Raw genomic sequence first — 26,314 nt, 5'->3', positions numbered from 1 at the left:
GGTTGGGAATGCCTGTTCTAGAGGGACGCCGGTTCGGTATCCTGGATTGGGTACTTCGGACGACAGATGCGAGTCTCCAGGGCTGGGGTGCAGTCACCCAAGGCAGGAACTTCCAGGGGAAATGGTCGTTCCAGGAAGCGGGTCTCCACATAAATGTTCTCGAGTTAAAAGCCATTTACAACGGCCTTCTACAGGCAAGAAGCCTTCTTCAGGGTCGACCTGTCCTGGTACAGTCAGACAACGTCACAGCGGTGGCACATATCAACCGTCAAGGCGGCACAAGGAGCAGAGCGGCAATGGCGGAGGCCACAAGAATCCTTCGCTGGGCAGAACAACACCTGAGCGCCCTGTCAGCAGTCTTCCTTCCGGGAGTAGACAACTGGGAAGCAGACTTCCTCAGCAGACACGATCTCCATCCAGGAGAGTGGGCTCTTCATCAAGAGGTGTTTGCAGACGTGACAAAGCGTTGGGGACTCCCTCTGATAGACATGATGGCGTCTCGTCTCAACAAGAAGCTTCCGAGGTATTGTTCCAGGTCAAGGGACCCCCAAGCCAGTGCGGTGGATGCCCTGGTGTCTCCGTGGGTGTTCAAGTCGGTGTATGTGTTCCCTCCACTTCCTCTCATTCCAAAGGTACTGGGGATCATTCGGCGAGCAAGGGTTCAGGCGATTCTCGTAGTTCCAGATTGGCCAAGAAGGGCCTGGTATCCGGACCTTCAGGAATTACTAGTGGAAGATCCTTGGCCGCTTCCTCTAAGAGAGGACCTGTTGTTGCAGGGTCCATGCGTGTTTCCAGACTTACCGCGGCTGCGTTTGACGGCATGGAAGTTGAGCGCCAGATCTGAGCTCGTAAAGGTATTCCAGGATAGGTCATACCTACTCTCCTCAGGGCTAGGAAGGAGGTCACGGCGAAGCATTATCACCGTATTTGGAAGAAGTATGTTTCCTGGTGTGAGTTTAAGAAGGCTCCTGTGGAAGAATTTAACTTGGGGCGTTTTCTCCACTTTTTGCAGGCTGGTGTGGATGCAGGCCTGAAGTTGGGCTTCATCAAGGTGCAGATTTCGGCATTGTCTATTTTCTTTCAAAGAGAACTGGCGGCCCTCCCAGAGGTTCAGACGTTCGTGAAGGGAGTTTTGCATATCAATCCTCCGTTTGTGCCTCCTGTGGCCCCGTGGGATCTGGACGTGGTCTTACAGTTTCTCATGTCTTCCTGGTTTGAGCCTTTGCGTAAGGTTGAGTTGAAGTTTCTCACCTGGAAGGTAGTCATGTTGTTGGCACTGGCTTCTGCCAGGCGGGTGTCTGAGTTGGCAGCCTTATCTCATAAAAGCCCGTACTTGGGCCCTCATCCCGAGTTGTTCGCTCGCTAGCTGCTTTTAGCAGCTTTGCACACGCTAAGCCGCCGCCTACTGGGAGTGAATCTTAGCTTTGCAGAATTGCGAACGAAAGATTCGCATAATTGCGAATAGAAATTTCTTTGCAGTTTCTGAGTAGCTTGGGACTTACTCTACCACTGCGATCAGTTCAGTCAGTTTCGTTCCTGGTTTGACGTCACAAACACACCCAGCGTTCGCCCAGACACTCCCCCGTTTCTCCAGCCACTCCCGCGTTTTTCCCAGAAACGGCTGCGTTTTTCCTCACACACCCATAAAACGGCCAGTTTCCACCCAGAAACACCCACTTCCTGTCAATCACACTCCGATCACCAGAACGATGAAAAATCCTAGTTATGCCGTGAGTAAAATACCTAACATTTTAGCAAATTTACTTGGCGCAGACGCACTGCGAACATTGCGCATGCGCAGTAAGCGACTAATCGCAATATAGCGAAACTCGGCAACGAGCGAACAACTCGGAATGAGGGCCTTGGTCTTTCATTCGGATAGGGCAGAATTGAGGATTCGGCAACAATTTTTACCAAAGGTAGTCTCCTCGTTTCACATTAATCAACCTATTGTGGTACCGGTGGCCAGGGATGCTGGGACAGTTCCCAGGTCTCTGGATGTAGTGAGGGCGTTGAAGATCTACGTTGCCCGTACGGCGGTTGCCAGGAAAACTGAGGCACTGGTTGTCCTGTACGCTTCCAACAAGATTGGTCATCCTGCTTCAAAACAGACTATTGCACGCTGAACTTGTAGTACGATTCAGCAGGCTCATTCTTCGGCCGGATTACCGGTGCCGAAGTCGGTGAAAGCCCATTCTACCAGGAAGGTGGGCTCGTCTTGGGCGGCTGCCCGGGGCGTCTAAGCTCTACAGCTCTGCCTAGCGGCTACTTGGTCGGGTTCAAACACGTTTGCCAAGTTCTATAAGTTTGATACCCTGGCTGATTAGGACCTTGCGTTTGCTCAGTCGGTGCTGCAGAGTCGTCCGCACTCTCCCGCCCGGTCTGGAGCTTTGGTATAAACCCCATGGTCCTTTTGGAGTCCCCAGCATCCTCTAGGACGTAAGAGAAAATAGGATTTTGGTACTTACCAGTAAATCCTTTTCTCCTAGTCCGTAGAGGATGCTGGGCGCCCATCCCAGTGCGGACTGTTCCTGTAATGTTCTTTTGTCGGTTCACTTAGTTTATACACGGGTTGTGTATTTCTGGTTTCAGCCAGTTGCTGTTATTTTTTCATACTGTTCTCTGGTTTACTGTTACTCCGGTTGTACGGTATGGTTGTGGTGTGGGCTGGTATGTTTGTAGCCCTTAGTTTACACAAAAATCCTTTCCTCGAAATGTCCGTCTCTCCTGGGCACAGTTCCTATAACTGGGGTCTGGAGGAGGGGCATAGAGGGAGTAGACAGTTCACACCCAGTCTTAAGTCTTTTCAGTGTGCCCAAGCTCCTGCGGATCCCGTCTATACCCCATGGTCCTTTTGGAGTCCCCAGCATCCTCTACGGAGTAGGAGAAAAGGATTTACCGGTAAGTACCAAAATCCTACTAAATTGCAAATGAATAAAATTGAAAGTATGTAACAAAATGTAGTAGGACAATTATACACATAGTATGCCTGACCACGAAATTATGGTTGTTTAGATCATCATCTGTAAAGGTTCTGGCAAAGAGATTTGCAGAGTGTCGGGTGACCGGCAAAGTGTCAGTTGAAGACGACGGGAGGGGTCGCAGAGGCAGTAAGGACTGGACGATAACATGCAGGAGGTAAGTTACCATACTTGTGTAATTGTGTGTGTGGTGGGGGGTATTGAGAGCACAGTACAAAACAGACTATGGTGGGGGAGATTGGACAATACAAATCATGCAGGAGGGGGCAGCTCAGTATGGGACATACACATGGTGTGGGAGCAGGGGCGGTGCTAAGGTGTTTGGCACCCCCCTGCAAATTATAAATTTGAGCCCTCCCATAAAGTGACAGCTAGCTGGCTGAAAAAAGCAGTGTGGTCTCACAAAGAAGGGGCGTCACCACACAATAGTACTCCCAATTCAAATTATGTCAAACAAAATCACAATCTTATATACATTACACCGCACGTAGTGCTCTGATTCATGGAAAGCCACATAGTAGTTTCTTTTATTCACATTACGTCACACAGTAGCGCCCCTTAGTCACAATATGCTACACAGTAGTGCCCATTATACACATAATGCCCACAGTAGTAATGCCCCTTACAAATAATGCACACAGTAGTAGTGCCCTTTATACACATAATGCCCACAGTAGTAGTGGGGAGACTACTTTTCTCTGTTCGTTTCCCCTAATGTCAAAACTGGTAGAGCTGCTCCTCTGGAGATAGTGAACTGGGTGACCTTTTTATCAATGAACTGGGGGCAGATATATTAACTCACATAAAGGATCCCACTGCAAAGTGACTGACAGGAAGTCAGCATTTGGGATGGTAACTGGGGTGGCTAACTGTACACAGGCGTGTCATTTCTGTTCAAACACCTTTCCATGCACGTGTATAAATGACCCATTGCGACCTGTGTGGTTGCTGTAGAGCCCTCAATGTCTAGGAGACTTGCTCAGCCTACGATTGCAGCAACGATCACTTTAACAAACACAACTGAATCAGGCTCACAATTACACCATTATATTTTACTATTTTATCACATTTAACAACTAGGAGGTCAATTTAATTAGGTGCGAGTTTGTCTTACAACAGCCGCACTTTCCGGCAGCCTAAACTCGCTCAAAAGTGCCCGCAGCCCTATCTGGCCACAAGGAGTGCGAGTTTGGGTGCCGTTGCCGATGTTGAAACATCGCAGCAATGGCAACTCGTACCAAATTTAATTGACCCCTAAATGTTAGCAATTTAAAACTTTTATTATTTACTGGTCAAATTTCTATTCTGAAGGTACCCACTTATTACTATAAGAAAGAACTTATCCCCCCCCCCCCAATTGTCTTTATTTTAGGCATTTTCCATGACCTCAATAGTTAGAGTAAAGGAGGGTATATATGGGAGAGATGTGTGCTGAGCGAACCGCTCAGCACACATCTCTCCCGCCGCTCAGCACAGCGCGATGTGTGCTGAGCGATGCGGGGGAGGACGGGGGCTGCTCATTTCACCCAGCGGGTGAAATGAGCGACGTGCTAGATTGGCCTGCATGCAGGCTCAATCTAGCAGCGGCGATAGCGATGTGCGGGGCCGCGCATCGCTATCGCTGAGGGGGCTACACACAAGTGATCTGTGCTTAAAATCTAAGCAATCTAGTCAGATTGCTTAGATTTTAAGCATGGATCTCTCCGTAAGTACCCCCTTAACATATGTATATAGAGAGATTTGTCTCTCTATACAACCACACCACTGTTTGCAGTATGTCTCTCTGCTTGTTCATCCACTAACAATGTTTTTTCATTTTATCATCTTAGTCTACACAGCAGTTGACCTTTAGCAAGTATAGGCAGGTATAGGTAAGTATTCTACCCCTCCCATTAGCCATAGCTCCCAGGGGGGTTAGATTTAGGCTGCGGGTGGGGAGAGGTTAGTGTTAAGCTGTGAAAAGAGCGAGTTGGGTATGGGACTGAAGGTCGAAGGTCGATAGTGGGTAGGTTGACACTGAAAATAGGTCGACGTGGCCATTAGGTCGACATGAACACGTTCGACATGTAAAAAGGTCGACATGAGTTTTTAATGTTTTTTTGGTGTAGTTTTCTCCTTCAAGTGACCGGAAACCCCAAATAGTGCACCGTATACCCTTGCATGGCTTGCTTCCCTCGCCATGCTGCGGGCAAGGTGTCTCGCTCTACTACCGCTGCACTCGGCACAGGTTACCGTTCCCAATCATAGTCCACGTGGATCGTAAAGTATGAAAAAATCCTAAAGTCATGTCGACCTTTTTGTCCTTTTTTTGACCAATGGGTGTCGACCTAATGGGTGTCGACCTGGAGGGTTAGGTGTAGGCAGTGGGGACAAAGGTTTGGATTAGGCACCTCCGCGGGAGGGTTAGAGTTAGGGGGAGGTCAGTGTTAGGCTGCGGACAGGGAGGGTTAAGGGGGTGGGGACAGAGGAAAACACCCCTTACTCACCCCTGTCGACCAATAGGATCCCGTGTGCCGTGATATGATACTGATCCCCCTATTAGTACACCTCTTAATGTTCAGAGGGAAGGGCAATCCTGACGCCATGGTTCCCCAGATGCTTCCCCCCCAGGGGTTTTTTCCTCTCCTGAGTGCTGAAGGATGACTCTTTGTGAGTCCAGAGGTGTAGCTTTTATGCCATAATGAGTATCAATCTCATGCCCGTCCCTGCAATGTATAAGAAGTAAAATAATCGCTAATGCGATCACTTTACTTCAATGCAGAGGGATACCAAGGATCCTTCTCCTGGGAAGAATTGCATAATGTAGCCCACGGGATACAAACGCCATTCAGAAACTTCATTAGCTGCCGGGCCAAGCTCAGAAATGCTTCACATTCTGGAGCTTGGCGAGTTTCGCAGTTTTCGCCTCTCCTCTGCCTTGGTCACTGCTTCCCATGCACGAGTTCAGGATTTTGCCCGTGCTGCACCCCTTCAGTGGAATGCGCTCCCCCGCTCCATTAGACTCTCCCCGACCTTGCAAAGCTTCAAACAGGCACTGAAAACCCACCTATTTATCAAAGCGTACCCCTCCAATGCATAACCTAGTCCTTAGGCTGCTCCTCCAACTCCCTGCCCCATGCCTTGGACATCTCTGCTTTGCTCGCATACCACCATCAGGCTTCTACCTGCTTGCTTGCACCTCATGTCATCTGTCTGTTGCCCCTCCCCACTAGATTGTTAGCTCTTCAGAGCAGGGCCCTCTTTCCTCTTGTCTAAGCCCTCTTCTTGACACATTTCACTCAGCGACCATCTTTACCTGCTTTTTCTCCTGCTGATAAATGGCCCCTCTCTATCTATGGCCGCCAGCCCCAAGTAGTACAATGATCACTCCCTCACTACTTATATCTAAGCTGTATTGTGTATGAGAATTGTGGTGCTCTTTGTTACCTGCACTCCATTTTTGTTATTTATTTACTGTTATGCTAAGTTTTGTCTCCCTGTACTGTCCTTTGTACGGCGCTGCAAAACACTTGTGGCGCCCTATAAATAAAATTTAATAATAATAATAACTGCCATAGAAACTTTTGGTGGCTGCTTTGCAATCACAATAGGAGGAATGCAGCAGATATCTTCAATATCTACTGTAGCACCCAATACATACATTCAGGGGCTGTTTAATATTTGTGGGCAGCCTCCAAAACCGACTGTTTTCTGAGATGTCTCACAAATATTAATTGTTAAATATTATTCATAATACATTTTTTTATATTTTAGCATAAACTAAATATGTTTTATGTATTCATTGACTGAGTCTCCGTTCTTTATTGCATGATAATTTCACAGGGTCCGCAAATTATTACTGATATGACTGTTACTCTGTTGTCACTCGTATTTTATATACAGCACTCTTGGAAGATGTATCAAGACTTGGAGAGAGAGAAAGTGGAAATGTACAAAGCACCCAATCATCTTCTGACACTTGCACAGTGCATTAAATTATACCTGTAGTTAGAAGCATCATTTGCTTTGGGAAAATACCCAACTTTATCTCTCTCCGTGGCTTGATACATCTCCCGGAAAATATCATGTCTCCCTTTCACTTAATTAACAAGTTAACTTAATAATTGACAATGTCTTTGTCTTGGAAACAGGGTAAGAAATTCACAGTATAAGATAATGTTAAAAAGGGATTCCATCTTCCGATAACTTTCTAATGGTTTGTCAATACCCTCCTGGTACATTTACTTTGATTTATCATTCACGTTTCTTCTATGCCAGACAAGGGTGGATTGGGAACTTAAAGTGGCCCTGGAAAAATATGAAAAGTGGCCTCATGTAGTGGCCTCAGCAGAAAGATGGTGACACAGTGGGTGATCATACCAGTAGGTGAGGCATTGTACTGGTAGGCAGAGTCAGCACACCAGAGTGACAAGTAGACACATTAAATGATTATGACTACATAATCCAACAGCAGGGAATTCCAAACATTAGCACCGACTTGGTAAAAGATCACTACAAAATAGATCATTCTGACTGGGGTCTCATCCATTGTTAAACACCCACTGGTCTCACATTTTTCCTTGCGGTGTAGAAGAAAAAATAAATCACAATGCCTCTGTCTACCATTCCAGTGAGAGATATTCGATACAAGGAGCATCCCAGTGACCACCATACAATGCCCATAGCAACCAACCAGGTTCTAGCTATCATTTTATAGAAAATATATGATAAACGATAGCTAGAAGCTTATTGGTTGCTATGGACAACAAACTCTTTAGAAGGTTTGTTACATCTCTCCCTTGCTCAGCTGAGCACATATCGGGCACGGGATCCGGTCTGAAGATCGACACTGTCTAGGTCGACAATGTTTAGGTCGACCACTATAGGTCGACAGTCACTAGGTCGACAGGGTTGGAAGGTCGACGTGTCAAAAGGTCAACATGAGTTTGTTTTTGGTACTTTTTCACACTTAACGATCCACGTGGACGATTGGAACGGTAATCTGTGCCGAGCAAAGCAGGACACGGTGAACTAATTGGGGTTCCCGGTCACTCTACGAAGAAAAAGACACCAACCCCCCCCGCCACAAAAAACTCATGTCGACCTAGAAACCCTGTCGACCTTCCAACCCTGACGACCTAGTGACTGTCGACCTATAGTGGTCGACCTAAACATTGTCGACCTAGACACTGTCGATCTAATGATCCACACCCATCGGGAACTTATGGTAGTGCCCAAATCTCAGGTTCTCTCTCGCACCTCTATGTTGTAATGCCGGTAGGACACGATGTGCCGTTGGAGTTCCTGAACTGGCATAGCTCAGATTAGGCCAAAGATAAAAGAAAAAAGTCATGTTACAGAACTGTGTTATTAACTAATAGGGGGAGATATTTGGTTACACATATAGAGCCGGATTCTGAGATTTACATAAATCTCCGATGTTTAATGATCTGCACATGAGCAGGCACCACACTGCACACGCACAGATCTGGTCCCACAACATCCTGAGTAACCTCAGGGTTACTAGATGTCCTATGTGCACGCAGATGATCCCGTGCTGCCCCTTCAGGTGCAGCAGCGCATCACAGAATCCAGGGTTACTTTTTTACTTAATACACCTCACGTAGCTTTTGCATAATTCTGCAGAGGTGCCATTAGCGTCCACCTCTGAATCAGCACCATATTTATATAGAGGCAGGGGCGTGATTAGAACTTTGTGGGTACCATAGCAACATTTTTAAAGGGCCCCCCTACTCAGATCTCTAGAGAGAGAATGGCAGCGGGGACATAGAGACAGAGAGAGTGGCGGCGGGGACATAGAGACAGAGAGAGTGGCGGCAGGGCCACAGAGAGAGAGTGCCGGCAAAGACATAGGGACATAGATAGACAGCAGGGACTTAGGGGCAGAAAGAGGTAGCAGGGGCATACAGACAGAGAGGCAGCAGGAATGCAGGGACAGATAGAGAGGCAGCATGGACATAGAGACAGATAGAGGGTATACACAGTATACACAAACAAGTTTCAACAGCGGCACTCAGGAATAAAACACACAATGACAGACACTTCCAGCCCACGTCAATGCAGCAGCATTTTCATCAGGGAATAGACAGAGACAGGCCAGTATCAATTTGATTAAACTACAGGTACTGCTAGAACTGCTCCCTAAAAACCCAGGAAGTTTAATCAAATCATCATATAGAGGGAAGAGTCCAGCATATAGGAGGAAGTTCATTAGTAAGATCCCAGGTTTAGACCAGATCATTGATCCAGCATATAGGAGGAAGTTCATTAGTAAGAACCCAGGTTTAGACCAGATCATTGACATGTGTGGAGGGAGATGGGGGAGGAAGGCAGGGATACACCCCAGTGGTAAAACTGGAGATGATGAAAGGGATAAACTGGCCAGTCTGTTACAACGTGCCCATATAGCCAAGAAGTGATGAAGTGAAGGGTGGGCCTATGGTGTGATAATAGGCAAAGAAGGAATAAACTGCATAGCCACCTGACACGGCAGTCTCCATGTCCAAACCCTTCTGCCATGCGGGAAATACACTGCACACACTGAGCTAATCTGCCTGACTAATAGTACATGAGGAGATTAGATATGCGCAGGCCACCAGCGGCAGAGGCTATGAGATTGGATTGGAGTTTCTTGTTTGACCCAATAAATTTCATCACTAGTTTTTGAAGCGAACAGAGTCTCAGTGGGGTGCCCTACCTCCCATACTTTCTAAAGGAACATTTTAAAACTTTAAGTAGCTGCAACTCAATGTCATGTAGAGGTCACAGTATGTCAAAAATGATCCCCATCACTTAATTTAAGGGGAAGCGTGTAATAATTCTATCTCATGGAGCCAAAATGTTCCGCCAAGCAAGTTAAATATTCTTTGACAACTGTGTATGTTTAAGAGACAGATAGAGACAGACAGGCAGACAGATATAGGGGAGGCATTCAATTTTCCGGATGTCCGGATCCCGGCTGTCAGGAGACTGACGTCGGAATCCTGACACCCGGTGAAATCTGGCAGTCAGAATCCCGACCGTCGGGCGAAATCCCCACTCAGATGGTGGTCCACGCCAACACCTGAGGGTAAATAACCCTGTGGTGACCAAAGGTCGCCACCGGGCCCGAAGCGTTATTAGCGCAGCGAGCCCGCGAGGAGACACACTGCGCTCACTGCCGGTATTCCGGCTGTCGGAATCCCAGCGTTGGTCTCTTCACCGCCGGCATCCCGATGGCCAGGTTATCATACAGAATCCAGATATAGGGGTCTATGCAATTGCGGTTGAATTCCGGCTGGAATTCGACCGTTTTTAAATTCGACAGTCACATACCCTCCCGTTGGGACCCGAATTCGACATATTCAATAAAAAACGGATTCGACAGTCCCGCTGTTGAAAAACGGACCAATTGACGGATATGTGCGTCCTGGATTCGACTTTTTGGACGGCACAAAAATGTTTAAAAAACCCAGAAAAAAATTGCGTGGGGTCCCCCCTCCTAAGCATAACCAGCCTCGGGCTCTTTGAGCCGCTCCTGGTTGTAAAAATACGGGGAAAAAATTGACAGGGGATCCCCCGTATTTTCACAACCAGCACCGTGCTCTGCGTCCGGTCCTGGTGCAAAAAATACGGGGGGACAAAAAGCGTAGGGGTCCCCCGTATTTTTAACACCAGCACCGGGCTCCACTAGTCAGAGAGATAATGCCACAGCCGGGGGCAGTAAGTAAACGAGAATTCACAGTATGAACACTAGATGGCCTCAGTGCTGTTTTTTTTCTTCATGCAAATGTATCGAATTAAAAGAACCTGAATTCTATTTGACACCTATATTTGACATATTATTCAGTGCTAAAAAGGAAGGAATAGCACCCTTAATATTTGTGGTCAACTTTTTAAGGGTTTTGGTCTCCTTGTACTAAAATGGTGTATATGACCAATAAGCATATCATTAGAACATAATCCATATTTAAATATTACCTTTGTACTTTATTTAAGAACCAAGAAAAGGATAAAATACACATTGTTTATTAAAAATATGTAGGTTAGTATGCTGTTGAGGATCTTGACATATGAACTGGTTGCTTTATTCCACACTTATCTCACTGAACATATTTTATCCTATATCTCTTTTTTTTAGCATTTTTATGTGATTTTGGTATCCTTTTTGTAATTTGCTAGTGAAACTCATAGGTATATTTCACTTACCTCATTTGTTTTATACACAACTTAACACTTGAATACTAGTTGGTTATATTTAGCTTTTTTTTATTTTTGCTTAGTGCACTTTATTGTATGACTATTTACAATCATTTATTTTATTGCATGTGATTATCTTACTTCAATTGACCATGAATTTTTACACCCTTCATGTGACATAGAAACTCACCATTTTATTACAGTTCAAGAAAAGAATGGGAGATGTATGGGATGTGGTGCACTTTATTTCACAGCAATACTTACTTTTATTTTTACGCTAGAAAATCATATCTAATTCATACTATTGGAGCACATATGAACGAAAGTTTAAGATTTTGGGTTAAAAAAATAAATAAAAATAAAAAAAAGAGGTCCAAAAGGAAAAGGTTTAAGAAATCCTGTGTAACATGACAGGCCTAACCATGCTAAGTTTAGTAAAAGTTTTTTAGGGAAATGTGAACACGTGAAAAAAAGTTTAGGTCCCATGTAAGTACAGTAACAAAATATCAATAATGTCAAAAGCATTCTATACCCATTACCAACAGAGGCTGAAATAGAGGGAAGGGAAGGGGGGGGGAGTCATCCTATAATAGGTGGCCTGAGAAGTAAGAGTAAATATGTGTGTGGAGCAAAACTAATAAGGATAGAGTAGGCAGAGGATTGCCTTATTTACCTCCAGTAAAGTCATGCAGCACCAATGCATGAGGTGTATGGCTGTCCTCCATTCTCTGGGGCAAGTCCTTAAGACAAGAAAAGAAGAATCATGTTAAAAGTAAACAACAATTTTACAACATTAAGAAGATGTACTTAATTCTGCATGGCCATGAATAGTTTAGTGTAACTAGTACAGGGACATGGTGCCTCATAAGGCAGTGTATTATGATGGCCTATCCAATACCCCACTTGATGCCAAGGATGCATTGTGTCATATGTGGTGGACACAGCTGCATCTCCCTCAAACCAACCCCAATAGAGGCAACACTGTAGCCCTAAGCGTTGCTGCTGGGTCTCGGAGAATGGAGTTGCGGTCCTGGCTGACAGCAGCCCTGTGCAGTCTCTCTCATGCACTGAACTGAACTCCAGCTGCCATTGTATTAGACTGGTCACCATGGAAAACGCACTAGAACACTGATCATATGGGAATCAGCATTTTTAATGCAATTGCCAGTAGGGATTGAGCTCTTTGTAATACACTCTATAATAATATGGCTCTCAGAAAACATATTGTACATATAGCACTGGCAACCAAAGAGTGGATACTATGTATTGTGGACTTTTGGGTCTGTATATTATCCTGGCGTGCTACTATAAGTAGGAAAAGTTCTGTGCCAGATCATGCATTAAGAAACCTGTGACTTAAGCTGGGTACACATTACACGATGTGTACCCAGCACAACATTGGCAGCGACGATGCCGGCAGTGTGTGTGTGTGTGTGGTGGGGGGAAGCGGGGATCATGCTGCACTCATCTGCACTCACCTGCAATGTTGCATGCAGTTTGAGGGGCAATTTTGCTGACGACCCGCCGGAGCGCACATAGTCAGCGACATAGTGGGTACACACTGGACGATTTTAACAATTTGTTGTTTCAATGCGTCAGAATTGGCCAAATAGTTTTAAAAAATTGTCTAATGTGTACCCAGCTTTAGTTGGTACCATGGGGCCACATTATACGAACATGTTTCTATGTGTTTCTATTTGACAAAGAAAGGAAGAAAAGCCCTAAATTACTATCTTGTCCAGGGCTCCATGGGGTCATAATCAGGCTTTAATGTTCACTAAGATAATTTATTATTTTATTTCCCTTTAAAAGGTATAGTCCAGGGGTAGCTGTTGTAGAACTATACATCCCAGCATTTCATGTCATAGTTTGCTGTCAGGACATGCTAAAACTGTGGCTGGACATGCTGGGATATGTGGAGAGACCATAAACTTAGGGGTGTATTCAATTGGTGCCGGTATTTCCGACTGTTTGAAAAAACGGCACTTTTCGAAAAACTCATGGATCGGAGGATTTGCCGTGGATCCACATGTTTCTGTCGAAAACACGTTTGTTTTCGACAGCTTTAGGGTAATGCAGATTCGACTTATTAACAAGTCGAATCTGCATTGTCGGAATGCATTGAATAGTGAACCGTTAGAGAGGATCCAACATTCATTGAATACACCCATATGTCTACAACGGGTGGTATTCATGTGACCGACGGTCGGGAGACCGACTGTCACATGACCTCCTCCAGCATCCCGACCCCCACTATCCCGATGGTCGGCATGCCGACCAACAGGGACTATTTCCACTCGTGGGTGTCCACGACACCCATAGAGTGAAATAGAACCCGTGCGTAGGTCGCCACCGAGCCCGCAGCGTGGCGAGCCCGCAAGGGGCTTGCTGTACTCGCCCCTCCCCGCCGGGATCCCGGCGTCGGTAAGCTGACTGGCGGTCAGGAGACCGCTGGTCAGCCATACTACACCCGTCTACAACATGTTCGTTTAAAAAAGCTCTGAGACACCCAGGATTAGATGGAAGAGATAATGTTGGGGATGCGAGACACGGTGGAAGAGAGGTCAGGGAAGGAGAAGCAGATTTTTTATCATCAGTATACATGTCGTAATGGAGACGGAAAGAGCTGATGAGATCGCCAAAAGCGAGAAGGTGCAGAGAGAGGAGTAAGCCAAGGCCAGAGCCTTGTGAGACATCAAAATGAAGAGGCAGAGAGAGGGAGTTAGAGATATAAGAGGAACCAGAGGTGGATTTTTACCTATGGGCTGCAGGACTGCAGCCCCCCAGTAAAATCTGCCACTGCAGTGACCCAGCTGCAAACCGTGTCTGCACTGGCTACACCATGACTGGCAGTAACTTCATATTGTCCTACCTGACAGTCACCCACAGGATAGGCACTCTCATTGGGAGGTGTTTCCTCCCTCTGGGACTGCCAGACCGGGTTATGCTTAGCATAGAGGCCAGCTTGGGTTGACAATCAGGCAGGGAGCAAATCCGCTCCCCCTACCTGATCATCAACCAAAGCCGGCCTCTATGGGCTGCAGACGATGCAGTCCATAGAAGCCGGTGCTTTGCGAATGTGCTCTCAAGCCACCGCTATTGCTCGTTCACCAGTCCCATGCAGGTGCCGGTACTCGGCCGGCGGCAGGGGCTCTCTCTCCTCCTCTGGACCAAGCATCATGAACAGTGGCAGCCTTCCGCCGCCACTGGAAGGAACTGTTAGACAAGTATGAGGACTGCTATGATAGGGCAGTGTAATGGAGCCCAAGAGAGTGAAGAGTTTGAAGGATAAATGCGTGTTAACTGTGCTCAAGTCGGGGTGGAGGAAAGAAAGGTGGACAGGTGTTGGAAGATACGAATAATTGAAGGAGTTGGAGGATTGGGAGGCGATGCAAGATTTTGAAAGCATTATTTGAACTATCAGATAATGTTTTATGCTGTTAAATGTGTTCATCTATGACAATATTGTGTATTCAATTTAATAAAAATATTTTTCACTCACTTTTTCTGAGTGATTAAAGAGGTGTGACATGCCATATATGAGGTTGTGATGTCTTTCTGGACAAACTCCAACAATTGCTAAATAGCTCTTCTATATGAGGCGTTAGGGATTGTTTAATCACAGTTTATAGTGCCATTAACACTTCTATGGTTCATTAACATTCCCATCTCAGAGGCAGAAATATCTTCATTCTCCAGATTTGAAATAAGAGGGGATAGAGAGGTACAGAAGAAAGTTAGAGAGTGAGTGGGATTTTCTCTAATGTTGTTCTGTGGTGTGAGAACATTTTGGTGGTTGCAGGTCAGACTACAGAGGCTGGGAATCCGATTCAAGGGCAATAAAGGGTGGCGATAGGGCCAAGAAGCCAGTTGGGGAAAAGAGGAAAAAAGAGTAAGGGTCAAGAACTAAGGGGCAGATGTATTACGCCTGGAGAAGTGACAAAAGCAGTTATAAATGGAAGGTGATAACGCACAAGCCAATCAGCTCCTGACAATTTACATATTGGAGCTGATTGGCTGGTGCGTTATCACCTTGCACTTATCACTGCTTTATCACTTCTCCAGGCTTAATACATCTGCCCCTCAATGGACTAACTAAATGGAGTAACACTGTTTATGAACTACATCCACTTGGAATTTATTGTGGTTCTCCTTACCAGTTATATAACACACCAGGTTGGGCACATTACGAAAATCACCAGCATTCTCACAGGAAGATGCTTACTTTTTGATTGCTTTCCAAGCTGTCATCTAGAGGAGTTATGATCTTTACATTCGCCACCTTAACGTCCCCCGTTACGCCTCCCTTTTGGCAGTGGATAGATTTATCATCTTTTTGATCCAGTAGCACCAGTACATCTCCACGCTGTATGTGTTAGATACAAAGCAAACATTAACTTTACAGCTGTGCAACATATGCATGCACTTTATTATCCTGTAGGTAAATGCAATGACTTAAAGAGGGCAATGCAATGACTTAAAAATGCTAAGTGCAGTGACTTAGCAGTGCATGGGTTAATCAGCTGGCTTTTGCCAAGGCTACTAGCATTGCTTTGAGCACCCACATAGTTTAGTTTTGGGAACGCCACGATCATATGTACTGACTGTTAAGAGAGAGCTTATACATTCTATGATAACGCCCAGTATGCCACTAGCCTAAATCTGGAAGGTGTTAGATTTTCCTGGTGTTTTAAAATGGATATTTAAAGTATATGGAGAAAACATTCTAGACTTAAAGCATATTTAAAAGGACTGGAACAGATTATTCATATGTTAGGCTATACATCTGGGTCGTGGAACATAAAAATAAGAATTTACTCACCGGTAATTCTGTTTCTCGTAGTCCGTAGTGGATGCTGGGTACTCCGTAAGGACCATGGGGTATAGACGGGCTCCGCAGGAGACTGGGCACTCTTAAAAGAAAGATTAGGTACTATATCTGGTGTGCACTGGCTCCTCCCTCTATGCCCCTCCTCCAGACCTCAGTTAGGGAAACTGTGCCCGGAAGAGCTGACATTACTAGGAAAGGATTTGGAATCCAGGGTAAGACTCATACCAGCCACACCAATCACACCGTACAACTCGTGATAACTATACCCAGTTAACAGTATGAACAATAACTGAGCCTCTCTCAACAGATGGCTCATACAATAACCCTTTAGTTAAGCAATAACTATATACATGTATTGCAGAGAGTCCGCACTTGGGACGGGCTCCCAGCATCCACTACGGACTACGAGAAATAGAATTACCGGTGAGTAAATTCTTATTTTCTCTGACGTCCTAGTGGATGCTGGGTACTCCGTAAGGACCATGGGGATTATACCAAAGCTCCCAAACGGGCGGGAGAGTGCGGATGACTCTGCAGCACCGAATGAGCAAACTCAAGGTCCTCCTCAGCCAGGGTATCAAACTTGTAGAATTTTGCAAAAGTGTTTGAACCCGACCAAGTAGCAGCTCGGCAAAGTTGTAAAGCCGAGACCCCTCGGGCAGCCGCCCAAGAAGAGCCCACCTTCCTCGTGGAATGGGCTTTTACTAATTTAGGATGCGGCAGTCCAGCCGCAGAATGTGCAAGCTGAATCGTGCTACAGATCCAGCGAGCAATAGTCTGCTTTGAAGCAGGAGCACCCAGCTTGTTGGGTGCATGCAGGATAAATAGCGAGTCAGTTTTTCTGACTCTAGCCGTCCTGGAAACAAAAAGTTTCAGGGCCCGGACTACGTCCAGCAACTTGGAATCCTCCAAGTCCCTAGTAGCCGCAGGCACCACAATAGGTTGGTACAAATGAAACGATACCACCTTAGGGAGAAATTGGGGACGAGTCCTCCATTCTGCCCTTTCCATATGGAAGATCAGATATGGGCTTTTACATGACAAAGCCGCCAATTCTGACACACGCCTAGTCCAAGCTAAGGCCAAAAGCATGACCACTTTCCACGTGAGATATTTTAGCTCCACGGTCTTAAGTGGCTCAAACCAGTGGGATTTTAGGAATCCAACACACGTTAAGATCCCAAGGTGCCACTGGAGGAACAAAAGGGGCTGAATATGCAGCACCCCTGTAACAACGTCCGAACTTCAGGCAGTGAAGCCAGTTCTTTTTGAGAGAGAAAAAGGGATAGGGCCGAAATCTTGGCCTTTATGGATCCTAATTTTAGGCCCATAGTCACTCCTGACTGTAGGAAGTGCAGGAATCGACCCCCCTGGAATTCCTTTGTAGGGCCTTCCCGGCCACACACCAAGCAACCTATTTTCGCCATATACAGTGAAAAAGTCTTGCTGTCACGTCTTTCCTAGCCTTTATCAGCGTAGGAATAACTGCATCCGGAATGCCCTTTTCCGCTAGGATCCGGCGTTCAACCGCCATGCCGTCCAACGCAGCCGCGGTAAGTCTTGGATCAGACAGGGTCCCTGTTGCAACATGTCCTGACTGAGAGGCAGAGGCCATGGGTCCTCTGAGAGCATTTCTTGCAGTTCCGGGTACCGAGTCCTTCTTGGCCAATCCGGAGCAAAGAATATTGTTCACACTCCTCCGTTTATTACAATTCTCAGCCCTTGGGTCTGAGAGGAAGAGAAGGGAATATATAGACCGACTGGAACACTCACGGTGTTACTAGTGCGACCACAGCTATCGCCTGAGAGTCCCTTGACCCAGCGTAAAACCTTTTTTATCTTTTTATTGAGGTGGGACGCCATGTAGTCCACCTGAGGCAGTTTCCATCAATTTGCAAAACTGCGTGAAGACTTCCTGATGAAGTCACCACTTTCCCGGGTGGAGGTCGTGTCCACTCCCGGAATGAACACTGCTGACAGTGTGCTTACGTGATTCTCCGCCCAGCGAAGAATTCTGGTGGCTTCTACCCTCGCCACCCTGCTCCTTGTGCCGCCCTGGCGGTTTACATGAGCCCCTGCGGTCTGACTGGATCAGAACCGGTTGGTCGCAAAGCAGGAACTCCGCTTGACTTAGGGCGTTGTATATGGCCCTTAGTTCCAGGATATTGATGTGAAGTCTGTTGGCTTGACCACAAACCTTGGAATTTTCTTCCCTGTGTAACTGCCCCCCACCCTCGGAGGCTTGCATCCGTGGTCACCAGGACCCAGTCCTGAATGCCGAATCTGCGGCCCTTGAGAAGGTGAGCACTCCGCAGCCACCACAGGAGAGACACCCTGGCCCTGGGGGATAGGGTGATTAACCGATGCATCTGAAGATGTGATCCGGACCACTTGTTCAGTAAGTTCCATTGTCCTTGCATGGAACCAGCCGAAGGGGATGGCCTCGTATGATGCCATCATCCTTCCCAGGACTCGAGTGCAGTGATGCACTGACACCTGTTTTGGTTTTCAATAGATTCCTGACCAGTGTCATGAGCTCCTGAGCTCTCTCTATCGGGATATAAACCCTCTTCTGGTCTGTGTCTAGGATCATGCCTAGGCGAGGCAGATGAGCTGTAGGAACCAACTGAGACTTCGGAATATATAGAATCCAGTCGTGTTGCCGTTTCACTTCCAGAGAAGGTGATACGCTGTCCAGCAACTGCTCTCTTGATCTCGCTTTTATGAGGAGATCATCCAAGTATGTGATAATAGTGACACCTTGCTTCCGCAGGAGCACCATCATATCCGCCATTACCTTGGTGAAATTGGTAATGACAATCCCGTACCGCAATTCTGAGGTACGCCTGATGAGGTGGATAAATGGGGACACGAAGGTATGCATCCCTTATGTCCCGATTCATTTCAGGCTTGCAATGACCGCTCTTAGCGATTCCATCTTGAACCTGAACCTTTTCAGGTATATGTTCAGGGATTTTAATACAATATGGGTCTAACCGAACCGTCTGGTTTCGGGATTATAACATGGTCGAATAATAACACCCTCTTGTTGAAGGAGGGGACCCTTGACCACCACCTGTTGAAGATACAATTTACGAATTGCAGTTAACACTGGCTCCCTCTCTTGGGGGGAAGCCCGCCGGGTCCTCGGTGAGGGGGCATCTTCTCACAGTCCAGCCTGTATCCCTGCGATACAATTTCTATTGCCCAGGGATCTAACAGGGAGTGAACCCACTTGTGGCTGAACTTACGAAGGCGTGTCCCCACCGAGCCTAGCTCCGCCTGTGGAGCCCCAGCGACATGCGGTGGATTTTTGTAGAGGCCGGGGGGGACTTCTGTTCCTGGGGACTAGCTGTGTTGTACAGCTTCTTTCCTCTGCCCCCGGCTCTGACAAGAAAGGACGCACCTCAGACTTTCTTGTTTCTTTATTCGAAAAGTTGTATTTAATAATGTCGTGCTTTCCTAGGCTGTGCAGGAATATAAGGCAAAATATCAGAAATACCAGCTATAGCTGTGGAGACCAGGCCCGAGAACCTTTCTCCACACAATCCTCAGCCTTCCATATGCCTCTTAAGTCGGCATCATCTGTCCAATGTATATTCTACAGGACATGTCAAGCAGAAATCGACATAGCTTTTGTCTCTAGGACCCAGTATACTCATGTCCCTTTAGGCATGCTTTATAATTATATATCTAACACTTAAGACAGCATCTTAAAATATTTATATGCATACTAGGGTCTCAATCTCTGCTGATAAGGTACCTGTCCACGCTGCCACAGCGCTATAAACCCATGCCGACACAATCGCCGGTCTGGGTAGTATACTAGAATGTGCACACTATCTGCAGGATCCCTGAGAATAGCTAGTGCAAACAGGACACCCAAGGGGAAGATTCTCAACACATCCTGGCCCTAGTGGGGAAAGGATACAGCCTGAGAATACTCTTGTGGGAAGCTGCCGTCTCTTGTCTGGAGATTCCCGCTCTTTTTCCTCATGAGAGGAGGGAAATTTACCTCAGCATTCTTCCCCTTAACATGTGTACTCTCGTGTCAGGGACAGATGAGTCATCAGTGATATGCAAATCATCTTTTATTACAATAATCATATATTGAATATCTTTTAGCCCTCTTGGCTGTAACTTTGCATTATCGTAGTCGACAGTGGAGTTAAACTCCGTATCGATACTTTGTTATTTTGGATAGTGAACATAGAGAGACTCTGAAGGACTCTGTGACATAGGGACAGACGAGGGTAGATTTCCTTTCTGTTCCCTAACCTTTTGTGCAATAATTTTACCTCAGCACTTACACATATCCAAACAGGTGTCGGCGTTGTCGACGGAGACACCCTCCCACACACATATCCGCTCTATCACCTCCTTAGAGGAGCCTTTTACCTCAGACATGTCGACACACGCGTACCGACACACCACACACACAGGGGATGCTCTATTTGAAGACAGTTCCCCCACCAGGCCCTTTGGAGAGAGAGAGAGAGAGTATGCCAGCACACACCACAGCGCTATAAAATACAGGGATGTACACTAAACTGAGTGATTTTTCCCCTATAGCAGCTTATATACACAGTTTTGCGCCTAAATTTATGTGTCCCCCCCTCTCTTTTTTACCCTTTGTGTACCAGGATACTGCAGGGGAGAGCCTGGGGAGCTTCCTTCCAGCTGAGCTGTGAAGAGAAAATGGCGCCGGTGTGCTGAGGAAGAAGGCCCGGCCCCCTCAGCGGCGGGCTTCTGTCCTTTTATGTACTTTAATGGGTTAATGCACATATACAGTTTATCAGACTGTATTATGTGCTTTTCGCCAAGTAAGGTAATCTAATTGCTGCCCAGGGCGCCCCCCCCAGCGCCCTGCACCCATCAGTGACCGGAGTGTGTGGTGTGCTAAGGGAGCAATGGCGCACAGCTGCAGTGCTGTGCGCTACCTTAATGAAGACCGGAGTCTTCAGCCGCCGATTTTCAACTTCTCTTCGTTCTTCTGGCTCTGCAAGGAGGACGGCGGCGCGGCTCCGGGACCGGACGACCGAGGACTGGGCCTGCGTTCGATCCCTCTGGAGATAATGGTGTCCAGTAGCCTTAGAAGCCCAAGCTAGCTGCAAGCAGGTAGGTTCGCTTCTCTCCCCTCAGTCCCACGTAGCAGTGAGTCTGTTGCCAGCAGATCTCACTGAAAATAAAAAACCTAACAAATACTTTCTTTTCTAGGAAGCTCACGAGAGCCCCTAGGGTGCATCCAGCTCTGGCCGGGCACAGATACTAACTGAGGTCTGGAGGAGGGGCATAGAGGGAGGAGCCAGTGCACACCAGATATAGTACCTAATCTTTCTTTTAAGAGTGCCCAGTCTCCTGCGGAGCCTGTCTATACCCCATGGTCCTTACGGAGTACCCAGCATCCACTAGGACGTCAGAGAAACTATATTTGGAAATGGCAGAATGGAATTTATATATTCAACCTGTGTTTTCCTGTGCTCCCTACTACTTGCTAGATAGGTTAACAGGGCTATTCGCTAAACACCTGTGACTTACAGTGGGTGTGAATGCACATTTGTATGCCTGTAGTAGGAAACTAGATTGTAGTCTCCACTGGAAGAGGGAATGATGGGGCAAGTAAACATTCTTGAAGGCAACACACACAGGAAAGTTAACTCGTTGACTATCGTTAGGGCAAATCAGATACATCAGGGGTGGCCAACCAGTCCGAGGCAAAGAGCCAGAAAAGATCTGTAGTCAAGGGCAAGAGCCAGTATCATGCGCGCGCCAAAGGCACGCATGCAAAAATGGGGGCATGGCCTAGTTTTCACAAAGCCACACCCCATTTTGTGCGCACACCTATCGTTATGACTTTGTAGGAGTATGACCTTGTGTCATAACTCCATTTTTAGTCATGTTGTACAGTGCCAAATACATATAATGCCCCAGTACAGTGCCACATACATATAAAAATGTCAAAAAATGGGTGCCTCCACACTGCCAGAAACATATGTCCCACAGTGCCAGATACATATATGCCCCACAGTGCCAGATACACGACCCCCCCAGTGCCAGATATACATGTCTCCCCAGTGCCAGATATACATTTCCCCCCAGTGCCAGCTATGCCCCCAGTGCCAGATATATATGTCCCCACAGTGCCAGCTATGCCCCCAGTGCCAGATATATATGTCCCCACAGTGCCAGCTATGCCCCCAATGCAGGTGTCCCCACAGTGCCAGATATGCCCCCCAGTGCCAGATATACATGTCTCCCCAGTGCCAGCTATGACCCCAGTGCCAGGTATACATGTCCCCACAGTGCCAACAATGCCCCCAGTGCCAGATATACATGCTGCTGTCTGTGAGGGGAGGACAGCGGCTGTGTCTCTCTTCAATTAGGCGCCGGTCCATGAGCCAATCAGAGCTCGCTGTCCGGCAGCCTTAGCTGCCGATCCGCGAGCTCTGATTGGCTCACGGACCTGCGCTGAATTGAAGCGTGACACCGCCGCCGGAGACAACTGTATGTGCCGGGCAGCGGTGGCTAGGAGCCGGCTGAGCCGCATGCGGCGGATGAAAAAGCCGCATGCGACTCGAGAGCCGCGGGTTGGCCACCCCTGAGATACAGTGACAATGATAACAATGTAATACAGGGGTGGCCAACTCGCGGCTCTCGAGCCGCATGCGGCTCTTTCATCCACCGCATGCGGCTCAGCCGGCTCCTGGCCACCGCTGTCCGGCACATACAGTTGTCTCCGGCAGCGGTGTCACGCTTCAATTCAGCGCCGGTCCATGAGCCAATCAGAGCTCGCGGACCGGCAGCTAAGGCACTGTGGGATCACCTGCATTGGGGGCATAGCTGGCACTGTGGGGACATATATATTTGGCACTGTGGGGACATATAAATCTGGCACTTGGGGGACATGTATATCTGGCACTGGGAGGCATATCTGGCACTGGGGGGACACTGGCATTGGGGGCATAGCTGGCACTGTGGGGACATATATATCTGGCACTGGGGGCATAACTGGCACTGTGGGGACAAGTATATCTGGCACTGGGGGCATAGCTGGCACTGGGGGCAAATGTATATCTGGCACTGGGGGGACATGTATATCTGGCACTGGGGGGACATGTATATCTGGCACTGGGAGGACATGTATATCTGGCACTGGGAGGACATGTATATCTGGCACTGTGTGGGGAAATGTATATCTGGCACTGGAGGCATATCTGGCACTGTGGGGACACTGGCATTGGGGGCATAGCTGGCACTGGGGGGAAATGTATATCTGGCACTGGGGGGACATGTATATCTGGCACTGGGGGGACATGTATATCTGGCACTGGGAGGACATGTATATCTGGCACTGGGAGGACATGTATATCTGGCACTGTGTGGGGAAATGTATATCTGGCACTGGAGGCATATCTGGCACTGTGGGGACACTGGCATTGGGGGCATAGCTGGCACTGGGGGGAAATGTATATCTGGCACTGGGGGGACATGTATATCTGGCACTGGGGGGACATGTATATCTGGCACTGGGAGGACATGTATATCTGGCACTGGGAGGACATGTATATCTGGCACTGTGTGGGGAAATGTATATCTGGCACTGGGGGCATATCTGGCATTGGGGGCATAGCTGGCACTTTGGGGACATATATATCTGGCACTAGGGGTATAGCTGGCACTGTGGGGGCATATCTGGCACTGTGTGGGGACATGTAAATCTGGCACTGGGGGCATATCTGGCACTGTGGGGACACTGGCATTGGGGGCATAGCTGACACTTTGGGGACATATATATCTGGCACTAAGGGCATAGCTGGCACTGTGGAGACATATATATCTGCCACTGGGGGCATATCTGGCACTGGGGGGGACATGTATATCTGGCACTGGGGGGTCATGTGTATCTGGCACTGTGAGGCATATATGTATCTGGCACTGTGGGGCATATATGTATCTGGCACTGTGGGGCATATATGTATCTGGCACTGTGGGGCATATATGTATCTGGCACTGTGGGGACATATGTTTCTGGCAGTGTGGAGGCACCCATTTTTTGACATTTTTATATGTATGTGGCACTGTACTGGGGCATTATATGTATTTGGCACTGTACAACATGACTAAAAACGGAGTTATGACACAAGGCCATACTCCTACAAACGTCATAACAAAATGTGTGCGCACAAAATGGGGTGTGGCTTTGTGAAAACTAGGCCACCCCCCCATTTTTGCGCGCATGATACTGGCTCTTGCCCTTGACTACAGATCTTTTCTGGCTCTTTGCCTCTGACTGGTTGGCCACCCCTGATGTAATACATTGGTAAAATAGCATATACAGTAGGTTAGGCAGTGGTTTTGGGAACCACTGTGTTAGGGATTTTCTGAGCTGGTCAATATGAGAAGCTCTTTAAAGCAAAGATCTCATCTGATGGAAACTATAAACAATTCCCAAGTGATTGGGTTAAACTTTACCTCATGGATTAAAAGAATATCTATGACATAAATGTATATCCTGTCCTGTATTATATATATATATATATATATATATATATATATATTATTATTATTTTTTTTTTCTTCAAAGTTATCAAGTGAGAGTTCTCTAGCAAATAATGAAAACACTGCTGAGATATATTTACAATAATGGTCTGGTCAGATAAGAAGCAAAGAGCAACCAGAACACTAACGTATAATATTCAGAATTATTATATAGCAACACATCTTACAGAATCAAAAATGTACCCCACTCTAATCCTTACAAAAGGCTCTTAAAGAAATAAAAGCTTGTCTTTTAGGAGTGTATTCTCTATACACATTATTTTGGCTATCACCCAAGAAAAGATGACATCCAAAAATTTCACTTTTTTGATGATGCTGTTTTCTCCAATATTGTGGCATCACAGTACAGGGCTATATCTAACTCCTCCAAAATGGTCCCAGTCTGGAAAAATCCAGTGTTTTTCCCTGGACAATTTTACGACTCCTTTAAACTTTGGACTATTTACAACATTACATTTTCAGTAGATATAGCTCCGCTCAGCTGCTTCCCTTGGGCCAGAGGTCGCCAGGAACATTTTAATCTATCACATGCTCGTTCTTTTCAGTTATTTCAAATCAGGAAAATTTTTTATTCTAATCAATCAACAAGAACTGAGACCCAATTAATCACACTAGAAACATTTTGTAAACATAAATCAAATCCCAGTGGCCTCATGTCAACTTTCTACAGACTGTGAATAACCCATGGCCAACCCATAAAGAATATTCATAAACTAAATGTTAAAACTAAACAGGAGAGACCCTAGAAGCAGAAGAATGGTCAGAAATTAAAGAACTATTACTTTCATAGATAGTACCTTGTACCCTGGTCATCAGCGATTAGGGGGGGTGGGTGGGCATATAAAGTCTTTGAGAGAGATAAAGTACTAACCAATATGCTTCCAACTACGATTTTACAGACTGTGGGGTCTATTTACTAAACCTTAAATGAAGATAAAGTGGACGGAGATAAAGCACCAGCTATCTGCTCCTAACTGCCATGTTACAGGCTGTGATTGAAAAAGGACAGTTAGGAGCTGTTTGGTTGGGACTTTATCTCAGTCCACTTTATCTCCTTCCAAGGCTTAGTAAGTAAATACCTGTATTTGAGAAATTACAGGAGCTGATTGGTTGGAACTTTATATCTCTTCAAAGTATGATACATTTCCCCCAGAAAATTATTTTATTTTCTGTACTCTATTTCATTATGATTTATTCTATTTTAAAATCTTTGGGAACATTTCATTGCAGTGCATGAATAATGTTGTTTAGATTTGTAATCACGTGGAAAAGACATATAGGGGGGTATTCAATTGTTTGAAAAGTCAGTTGGGTGTCTGTTTTTTCCTAATAGACAGGAAAAAACAGACACCCAACCGACTTTTCAAACATTTGAATTCCCCCCATAATGTTCCACATATGGTGGAACTGCACTAAAACCATTTTGTTTAGGAAATAAGAGGCGTTATCCTTCCCTTGTGCCCTTCTTGTTCCTCTATCGCACACTACCAGATGCCCCGGAACATGCGCCAATTGTCACGGAATACATCTCAAATCCTACAAGTTGTGCGATTGCATCTTCTTGGAGAGATCCCCATCCACTTACACGGACAACAGTATTTAGCAAAATATAGCAAACATAGCATTTTGAATCTATAACAAGTATTCTACATTAAAACGGATTCTGAAAGTGTGGTCCCCCCAGGCATGTTACCAGAATATACCATGCAAAACATATCATAAGACAGGAACAGAACAGCAGGTCGTGCACAATGTGAATTATCTG

The 26,314-nt window shown here is 46.5% G+C and overlaps 1 protein-coding gene across 4 annotated transcripts in view; it reads right to left on the bottom strand.

Moving 5' to 3' along the window:
* The window catches only part of SH3D19 (SH3 domain containing 19), a 238,035-nt gene that overhangs the window by 24,675 nt on the left and 187,046 nt on the right, over window positions 1–26,314 (bottom strand). For all 4 annotated transcript variants that reach the window (XR_010177471.1, XM_063920564.1, XM_063920565.1 and 1 more), the window contains exons 13-14: window positions 15,385–15,525; window positions 11,833–11,899 (exon numbers count right to left, since the gene is read on the bottom strand). Coding sequence is in view for 3 of the 4 variants with exons in the window: in XM_063920564.1 (XP_063776634.1) it covers window positions 11,833–11,899; window positions 15,385–15,525 (208 nt within the window). In the remaining variant the exon portion in view is untranslated. The remainder of the gene's footprint in view (window positions 1–11,832; window positions 11,900–15,384; window positions 15,526–26,314) is intronic.

The sequence above is a fragment of the Pseudophryne corroboree genome, chromosome 1 (assembly GCF_028390025.1).
Source record: "Pseudophryne corroboree isolate aPseCor3 chromosome 1, aPseCor3.hap2, whole genome shotgun sequence".
Classification (NCBI taxonomy): domain Eukaryota; kingdom Metazoa; phylum Chordata; class Amphibia; order Anura; family Myobatrachidae; genus Pseudophryne; species Pseudophryne corroboree.
Note: the sequence above shows the minus strand (reverse complement) of the source record. Positions and strands in the feature narration are given on the sequence as shown.